The following is a 9,253-nucleotide window of genomic DNA, read 5'->3' as shown; positions in this document are numbered from 1 at the left end:
GAGGCGGAGGGGATCAACGCTCCGGCCGGCGGGAGCACAGGAAGATGGGTTCGCCCCCTTTTCGCCTCTCTCGACTGTAGCAGAGAGAGAGGTTTCGAGAGCAAAAGCAGCACTGCATTGGATTTGTTTTACTGAAGTATAAGATTTTCATAGCCACTCCCATTATATCCCAACCCCATTTTTGGGTTTCCTGAGCTAGGTGGGCTCGTGTTAAGGATGGGGCCGAAATCAGCAGGCCGATCTGCGAGCGGGCCAAAATCCAGCATCCTCGTGACGAGCCTGCCTATCCCCCCGCCCTTGGTTGTGGCCTCGGCATGCTGCCTGCACCCACACCCCACCCGCCGGGCCGGCACTACGCGCGGCCTCCTCTGCGGCAGCGACAGACAGCGACGGGCGGCCCTGCGTGTTGTGTCGTCGCCGTCGTATCTGCTCGTGCCGTCGAGTCCAGCAGAGCCCCCGACTTTTTACCGGCTGGCGGCTACCGAAGGACGGTGGATTTTCGCCGCACCCCGCGTCCCCGCCCGGTCCTCATCGTACCGCGCGCCCGCCGCGACGCGACGAGCACGGGGAAGGAAGGAAGGAGACGCGCGTCGCGAGGCGATGGGGGGTTTCTATTTACTTTTTACTGCGGGGACGCAGCCAAGCCAGAGCCCAGAGGGGCTCCACAGTCCACAGTCCACACCCACCACACCACCCCACACGTCGTCCCGCGCGCCCAGCAGCAACAGCCAGCTGCTGGTATACCCGTGAAGGGTACGGTGTACCCGCGCGCCTCGACGTGGCGCGCGGGCTCACGCCGCCCCCGCTAGTCTCGTACGTGCGCCGCACTGGCAGCTGCGGTCACGACTCACACGAAAGTGACAGTAAGTTCTGTTACTGTGTGTTTTGCTAACACTATGCGGCCGACACGCGTCACTGCTGACCCAGACCTCGAAGGAGTTACATTTCATGGCCGGGCGGGACTTGTAGGAGGCACGGCCCGACCACGGCCGTGACCGTGCAGGGGTGGGTAGATCCCGGTGGCGACAGCCCGAATCGTCCGGGGGAGCCCGGGCCAGGCCGCGGCCGAGGCTGCGGCGGAGCATCGTCGAGGCAGTCAGGACCAGCGCGACATCATCAGCGGACCACAATCGGCCGCCGGATCTAACTAACGGGCACCAGCAGTACAACCAAATTTGTGGTCTCTGTGAGCCCTGTCGACGCGTGACAGGGACCCCAAATGGCGCCGCGCGATCCTATTTCTCGCGGCAGCTGGTGGGGGATTTGGGTGTTTAGTCCTAAACATTAGGGACTAAAGTTCCAGATAAAATAACTAAACCCCTTGTTTAGTTGCATTTTATAAAGTTTTTGAAAAAAATCTTTGCACAAAGTATTAAATATAGATTAATCATAAAACTAATTAAAGAACTCGTCTGTGAACTACGAGACAAATTTATTAAGGCTAAATAATCTGTCATTAGCACATATTTATTGTGGCCTTACTGTAGCAATTTATTGTCTAACCATGGCCTAATTAGACGCATTAGATTTGTCTCGTATTTACAAGCAAACTATATAAATAATTTTTTATTTCGTCTATATTTAATACTTTATGCATGTATCACAATATAGTTTGGAATTTTGAATTTTGCATTTAAACAAGACATAAAATGTTTTAGTCCCATTAGCTCCCAAGGGGTAGCTAAGAGCAACTCCAGCAGGGCTACTAAATGGGCTTCCATCTCCATATTTACTCGGTGAGTGCAAAAAATTGATCTCCAGCAGGTCTTTTAAATGGGCTGCCATTTTTGGTAGGCCTTCCAAATTTCTCCCCCCACCCCCTCAATTTGATGGCCCTCTATTTGAACTGCCAACTATGTGCCCTCTATAGAAGCCCAATTTACTCGCCCTGCTGGAGTGGAGGCCTATATTTAGTTGAGTAAAATTTAGAAGTGGACTTCTAAATAGACATTTGCTCACCCAAATTTAGAAGCCCTACTGGAGTTGCTCTAAAAGGAGCACTTGGACAGGGCCTGTCCCTCGTCCCCACTGTTCCCAAACAGGCCATTTTATGAGGGGTGCTTTTTGTCTTTGTGCATAGCATTAATGATATTAGTCACTAGATCCAAACAGGGGTGGCTAAAATTTAATCACTGTTTTTAGTCACTTTGCTTTAGGAAGTGGGATGTTGTAGACTAAAAGCATAGCTAAAAGTCGGGTGGCTGCGGAGTCGGGTGCAGCGGGGCGAAGCCCGAAAGTGAGCGCTGGCTCGGGGCAGATCTGGTGGGGCAGCGGCGGTGCCAACGCGCATGGAGCGTCACAAGGTTAGGAGAGGCGGCGTCGGGTAGCACGGGCCGGAGCGAGTGGCGAGCGCCGGCGAGGGTGGGTGTAACATCTAGCCTCGCGGACAGTCCGCTCGGGAGCGGCGGACGGTCCGCCAGGCAACACCCAGATATATTTATCTGGATGTAGGGGCCGCCTGTCATATCCTCCTCTTCCCTCCTCACGTCAACCAGAGACGAACGAAGCTCGCCCGCTCGCTCCACCGTCGCCACCTTTCTTCGATCTCCCTCCTCCGGCCACCATACCTCGATTCCTCGAGCGAGTACCTTCCCCAGCACCTCCTCCACCTTCCCCAACCCCAGCCCGGCTTCTCCCCGGCCGGAATCGCCCCAACCACCACCGGTCACCATTGGAGCCTCTTGAGCTTTGCTCCACCATTGAAGAGCGGACAGTCTGCCGTAGAGCTCGAATTTGTCCAGAGACAATGTTGTCTCTGGTGGGGTTTAGAAGGGTAGAACTGCGGACGGTCCGCTACTGGAGAGCGGACAGTCTGCCGTAGAGTCTAAAATTCTGTCCAGAGACGTTATCGTCTCTGGTGGATTGACAGAATGCACTGCGGACAGTCCGCCAAGGAGGGCCGGACAGTCCGCAGTATAGATTTGAAATTTGACCGGAGAAGTAGTTGGTTCTGATGGGTCTGCGAAGCTGAACTGCAGACGGTCCGCCATTTGGTTGCGGACAGTCCGCAGGACCTTTCAGTTTGGGTATAGTGATTATATAGTTTGAGTTGCACTCAATCATTTCATATGCATACGTGTAGCATCTGTAGCTGAGGGCGCCGTATTTGAGGTGATTGCGGCACCGCAGGAGCAGCCGGAGCAAGCCCAGGAGGAGAGGCGTGAGAACCCGGCCCAAGGCCCGTCTGACCCCAGCTTTGAGTAGCAGCCCGAAGGCAAACCCCGGTGCACATCCTATTAACTTAAATTATGACACCTAGATATGTATTTATTACTTGTGCATTATGTTTAGGAGTTGTTTGAAACCCTAGTTGCATGAACCCTAGGTTTCCTTGAGTTATACTAGTATGTATAGGACGATAGAAATGCTATGCTAAATAGGGTTCGGTAGAAGTCGAGTAATTTTTTATTACTCACGAGATATAGGATGTTTTTATGTTTCCATATATGAGTTACTCATCTTGGGATGGAAGTCTTGGAATGAAAGAAAGAATAGAATCGGAGACCGGGCGGGAGAGGTGTAGTTCCGCCTGTGTCGGTTAAGGACTGAGCTGTTGTCGGCCCTGCTGATCATGTTTGAACTGTACTAACCGCATGCCGGGAGTAGGAGGTAGTCGAAACCGGTAAGCCTAGTACTGCCTTGTTTCGAAAGTACATGACTCCATCTCACCTCCTGGGGTAGTCGAGTAGTCGCAGAGAAATGGGGATGCATGTATTACTTTTGGTGGTCTCATGTTGAACTCGGCTGACCATATGATGGTGGGGCGGTCCTGTAGTTCGAGGCGGGGAGGGGAAGTGTTGGTGCATGTGGTCCGACGGGGCTTTTGCGTGCCGTGTTGGTTAGGTCCACCTTGCAATGTTAAATCGAATCGATTCGCCGTCAGTCGCTCTCGAACATGGGCACCTTGATCACTGCGTCACATAGTAGTGCTATGATGGAATGATGAGTATATTTATATACATATGATAATGAACATATTGAATTATTATGGATTGCACCTCTATGATTGCTATAGTTGGTTTAAGCAAATATTGGACTATAGTTAATTTATATAGAATCTGGAGCTAAAATATGAAAATTTAGGATGTACTTTAGTCGCTGTTTTCTGCAAAATAACCACCAGCCAAAGGCCTTGCATGTCTAAATATGTGGGCTAGGTTATACCCACTGGTCGGGTAAGTCTTGCTGAGTATTAGTTGCTCAGGGTTTTTGTTGAAATATTATTTTCAGGGCGCACAGACGTAGACTTCTGTCCCTATTGTGTCAAATTCATCCGGCGGGACGCGGAGGGTTGGGAAGTTGTGGACCCAAACGTTTAGATAGGGAACTACCTGGTGTAAACTTGTGGTAGTTGCCGGCCCTTTTCTCTACTCGAACCTTAGTTTCGGTATTGTAAGGTTTGTAAATTATGTAGGTATTAAAATTTGGTTTGTAAAACTTATGGCAAGGTCTTGTGTATTTTGTTGTATTGTTTCGAATTTGTGTCGTGCTTGTACCATCTGCACTCACATTCGCATGAGACTATCGGTGATGTTTCGATCATGTCGTGGGCTGAGAAAGGACGGTCAAATTAAACCATTAAACTAATGCGTCCGATGTGTTCAAATGACGATCATTAATTTTAATTTAGAGTTTTAATTTGGCGGTTCCGTCACAGTGGGTCAGGAAAGATGGCGTCGGGCGTCCACGAGTGAGGACCGACGGCAGATCGAGAGGAGCGGCGGCGGGTTGGGATGGCGCCGGCTAGAAGGAGAGTTGTCGGTGGGATGTCGGTGAGAGAAAGAGTGGAAAAATATATCCTTTTGGTCCTCTTTAGCCACCTCTTTATAGGGACTAAAGGTCTGAAGAATTTAGTCCCTCTTTTAGCCTCTTTGTTTGGCTGCCAAGGAACTAAAAAGAGGCCAAAAGAGAGGAACTGAAGGTTCCCTTCTCCAAACACGGCCTGAATCACTTCTCACTTGGCGGCTCCTAATGAATTTTCTCAGACGCAGCCACTTCTGCCCGAACGGCGAGGTCCAGGAAGTTTTATCCTGAGACGGCTCCTAATAAATGGCTTTGCAAGGCTCTCTTCTCCATTTCTCTACTGGCTGAAAGCCGCTGGAACGGCGCGGCTAACAGGCGCACGTACGCCAACGGTTCCGAGACTTTGTCGCGCGGCGGCTGAATCCTGCCTCCCCCGGTTGCCCGGCCGGCCTCGGCGTCGCACACATCACGCCCCTGCCGCCAGCGGTTGTTGCCGCGGCCATGCGAATACCCTACTCCCTCCGGGTAGGGGTGGTAAAGGGCCCAACATTTTGAACTAGAAAATATAAGGATCGGGCCCTAAAAGGGCCGGGCTCTAAACATATGTATTTTTGAACTAAAAATTTTAAGGGTTTTATTGGGCTGTGAAGAGGCCATTAGGGCCATGGCCCATTACCACCCCTACCTCCGGGTCATTTTCGTTTCCGTTTCGTCACCCCCCACTTGCCCCCAGACCAGCCGCCGAGCAACGGAAAGCACGAGCCACTCCCTCCCTTCCCCGACCCCGATCGGAGGCGGACCCCGTTCGTTCGGTTGCCGCGACGTGAGCGGATGCGGATGCGATCGTGCGAACAGGAGAGGACCCGCCACTGCCACCGGCAGTCGTCGTCGTGTGCAACGGGACAAAGGCAGCCTTGAATGCGCACTCCTGTCCGCCGCGCCCCCCCTCCCGCTGCTGGCCGTCGCCTCGCTCGCTCCAGCTTTCCCGGGACACCGGTTGTTCGCTTCCGCCCGCTTGCACCTGCCGCCTGCTGGGCGCTGTCATCTGCCGCTGCCGGTGCCTGCCTGCCGAGCCGCGCAGCGCCGCACACTTGTCCCGCGCCGTACTCCTCCTCGGCGCGTGACCACCTGCCTCGGGCGGGCGCGGCCTCTGCTGCCGGGCCGTGGAAAAATCAGAACAAGGCTCGGCCGGCGGGGCCTGGCGCCTGGCACGGTCGGTCCTCGGCACCCGTTCGGGGACTCCGGCGAGCCGCAGGTGCCGGGGGTCGTTGCACAAACAAAACCATACTAGACACGATAGATCTGGATCACACGGACCAGAAGAGTGAAATGGTACGTCCATTCCGATGGAGTTTATTGCAGCTGCGACGGTGGGCATGGAATGGTGGAAATGAAACAAAACAATCAGACTGGGACACACAAAGGCGGCAGCAGGCCGATCGAATCGATTACACGCCTCTCGCCGGCTCATCGCACAGGCCTGCCAAGGCGCTACTCGCCTACGGGCCCGGCTATCTCCACCTCCTCCTCCACCGGTCAACGGGCCTGCATGCATGCGGACTGCCACCGGAGGGTAGCACTAGCAGCAGGCCCGCCCGCCCGCCCGGTCTTCTTCGATTCACATGAGAATTACTACTGATCACTGATGACTGGTACTAGCTAGAGATCGATTTCCTTGTCCTGCCTTTGCGCCCCGCGGCTTAACCTACTACACCTCCACGGCAATGGCCGTGTCAGGCTTCATCATCGCCAGCTCCGCCGCCACGTGGCCGTCGCCGCCGCCGGCCGCCGCCGCCGCCGCGCACGTGACGATGGGCTCCACCACGTCGATGGCCACCGCGACCTGCTGCGGGCCGTCGCGTGCCGCCGCCACCGCCACGGCCTCCACGGGGGGCTCCTCCGCCGGCAGGATGTCGATGGGGTGCACCTCGGCGCCGCAGATGGCCCTGCCCTCGGGCGCCGCCGCCGCGGCCACCTCCTTGGCGTGCTCGGCCGGCAGCTTCACCTCCTCCACCATCACCACCGCGGCCGCGGGCTTCCTGTTCCGGTACGCCATGTACAGCGCCATCTGCGCCACGCCGAAGACGAAGCCCAGCACGTTGGGGAACGCCACGAACACGTCCTTCTTGAGCGCGCCGTACGCGAACCAGATCACCGCGCTCAGCACCAGGAAGAAGGACAGCGAGAAGGGCATGAACTCGACGCTCTTGGTCCGGATCACCTGCCGCTGCAATCACATAAATCACATGGAAATGAGAGTTAATAATAAGCACTAATTAATCGTCAGGTCGATCAGCAGACCGCCAAAGAATACGCCTACCATGATGCTGAGCGGCGCGGCGAAGACGCTGAGCGCGACGCTGACGCAGATCCACCCGAGCACGTGCACGCGGAGGCTGCCGTGCTTGGAGAGCAGCATGGTGACGAGCGCGACGAGGCCGAAGACGCCGACGTTGAGGCCGAGCAGCATCTTGGCCGTGAGCACCCGGGCGGGCCTGGGCGCGTACACGAGGAACATGGCGATGTACACCGTCTCGATGACGCAGCCGACGCCGTTGATGGTCACCAGCAGCTCCGACCCGGACTTGAGCAGCGCGTAGAAGATCCACAGCATGCAGCTGAAGAGGGTCACCACGTACGGCGTCGACTGGAAGCCCTCCGTCGCCTTCTTGCGGTACACGCGGTAGAACGTCGGCCTGCAGGGACAGGGCACAGTGTGCAGCAAGAGGCGATGAGCAGGGATTCATTTCACTGTTGACGGGACTGATCATTATTTATTTCCGTTTGATTTTAGTTTGTTTATTTACCATGGGATTAATTAATTAATTATAGTAGATTGCAAGCACTTGTATATATGTTGCTCAATAAATAATTAATAGTACCCGATCGACCAACAATATAATGACACTCACGCAACTAAAAGTGACGTGCAAGAATTCTCAGCAAAGTTTTGTATGTTGTCTTCAGGTATAAGCAGAATTCTAGAAGAGATACATACTCCTAGATGGACGATGGCGACCCTTCGTACATTGATTGAGATACACATGTTTTTATTTTATTTTTATTCGTACTGATGAAGTAAAAAAATGTTCTTACTATCTGGAAGTAGTATAAAACATGATGCGTGCGTCCACGAAGATTAACCGCATGCAGCCATGCAGGTAGGTAAAAGAAAAAAGAAAAAAGAGACGGGGCAGTAAAGCAGCAGAGTGATCGGACTTACAGCGGTGACAGAAACACCATCAGCGAGATTATGTTACCTGAAAAGTAAAGAGAAACAAAAGATCCATCCATCAGTCAGAGAACACGCGTACAGCGCTGCCGTCGGATCAGTTGAATGCATGCCTAGGATGGAAAAGAAACGAAAGGAGAGGAACGAAGCAATCCAGGTTTCCCGGAGGTAGAAGAAAGAAACTCGTCGCGCGTCATGTGCCGGGCCCGGTACGGTTCTCGTGAAGGTATGCATGGAACATGTATGAGGGGGATTGCTTTCTCCCTTCGGGCTAACCACCTCATTAGGCGCTAAAAGTTTGGCCCCGGCGGTTCCATTTATTCGAGGACGGCCGGGCCGGGTAACGCTAGCTCTCTCTGCAGCCAGCTGCCGTCACTGAAATATCTGATGATGGAGGCTGGTGGATAGTAACTGAAAACTCGGCTCAGGGAAAGGGTGGTGGCTGCTGCTTTGATTTTTCATCCCGGAAGGACATGGGGAATGGCAGCTAGGGAGGTGATGATGCCATGGTGGCATGTGTGCGGATGCGTCTCAAGGGATACGGGGGAAGCAAGCAATGCAGAACTGGTCGAGAAAGAAGCTAAGGGTGCAGTAAGTACCTAGGATACCGAAGGTGAAGGCCCAGGTCTGCTGCTCCATGTTGAGGAAAGCCATCTCGATCTCTCTGTCTTCTCTTCTCCTCACAAGATACGATGACCCTTCTCCGATCCTCCTGCTCGGTGGGAGAGATCAGAGATCTAGTGCACTGAGCAGTCAGCGGAGAAGCGGCGGCGCTGCTGCGGCTGCTGCACTGGAGAGGAGGAGGAGGAGAAGCTGGCAGAGGGCAGAGGAGCTCGCTCGCTATGTGAGGAGGCTCTCAGCTGCCTTGGGCTCTTGGAGAACCTTGGCACGGGCAGGGCCTCCTATATATAGGGAGAGAGGGAGGGAGGTCTCAGGGCTCAGGGGAGAGTGGGCGGCGGGAGGGGAGAGTTATTAGTGGTGCGGGCCCCGTTGGATCTATGATTACACACTGACTTGTCGCGCCGTGCTTGCTTTTGCCGCCGAGAGAGCGAGGGGAGGTACACGGTAGCAGCAGCAGGTGGAGTACGCAGCCTCCCTCCGGCTCTGCTCTGCGGCGCGCGCTGGAGGCCACTCTGGTTGCGGGCACACACGTCGTCGGTCGGTTACGCTCGGCGGGGCTCCAAGTTGAGGCAGCTTGCAGCGAAAGCCCGGCTGGTTCCTTGTGATTCATCTCGTAACGCCCCCCTCCTCCTCCACCGTGACATGGCAAACATGCCA

General features: G+C 54.4%; 1 protein-coding gene across 1 annotated transcript; it reads right to left on the bottom strand.

The window, feature by feature from the left end:
* Positions 1–6,068: 6,068 nt before the first annotated feature.
* Positions 6,069–8,860, bottom strand: LOC120702943 (bidirectional sugar transporter SWEET15-like). The gene is made up of 4 exons (XM_039986939.1): positions 8,575–8,860; positions 7,967–8,003; positions 7,064–7,439; positions 6,069–6,970 (listed from the first exon to the last, which is right to left on the bottom strand). The coding sequence occupies exons 1-4, from the start codon at positions 8,627–8,629 to the stop codon at positions 6,452–6,454; spliced, it is 987 nt and encodes a 328-aa protein (XP_039842873.1). The 5' UTR covers positions 8,630–8,860; the 3' UTR covers positions 6,069–6,451.
* Positions 8,861–9,253: the final 393 nt, after the last annotated feature.

Source organism: Panicum virgatum, chromosome 1K (genome assembly GCF_016808335.1).
Source record: "Panicum virgatum strain AP13 chromosome 1K, P.virgatum_v5, whole genome shotgun sequence".
Classification (NCBI taxonomy): domain Eukaryota; kingdom Viridiplantae; phylum Streptophyta; class Magnoliopsida; order Poales; family Poaceae; genus Panicum; species Panicum virgatum.
The sequence above is the reverse complement of the archived record's forward strand: the minus strand, read 5'-3'. Positions and strand labels throughout refer to the sequence as shown.

What these genes read in the sequence shown, in the direction of transcription:
- LOC120702943 (XM_039986939.1), bottom strand. Translation starts at nt 8,629, where the DNA reads ATGGCTTTCCTCAACATGGAGCAGCAGACCTGGGCCTTCACCTTCGGT. An exon ending in CTTCACCTTCGGTATCCTAG is followed by an intron (nt 8,004 to 8,574) that starts GTACTTACTGCA and finishes TTTACTTTTCAG; the next exon opens with GTAACATAATCTCGCTGATG. An exon ending in ATGGTGTTTCTGTCACCGCT is followed by an intron (nt 7,440 to 7,966) that starts GTAAGTCCGATC and finishes CTGTCCCTGCAG; the next exon opens with GCCGACGTTCTACCGCGTGT.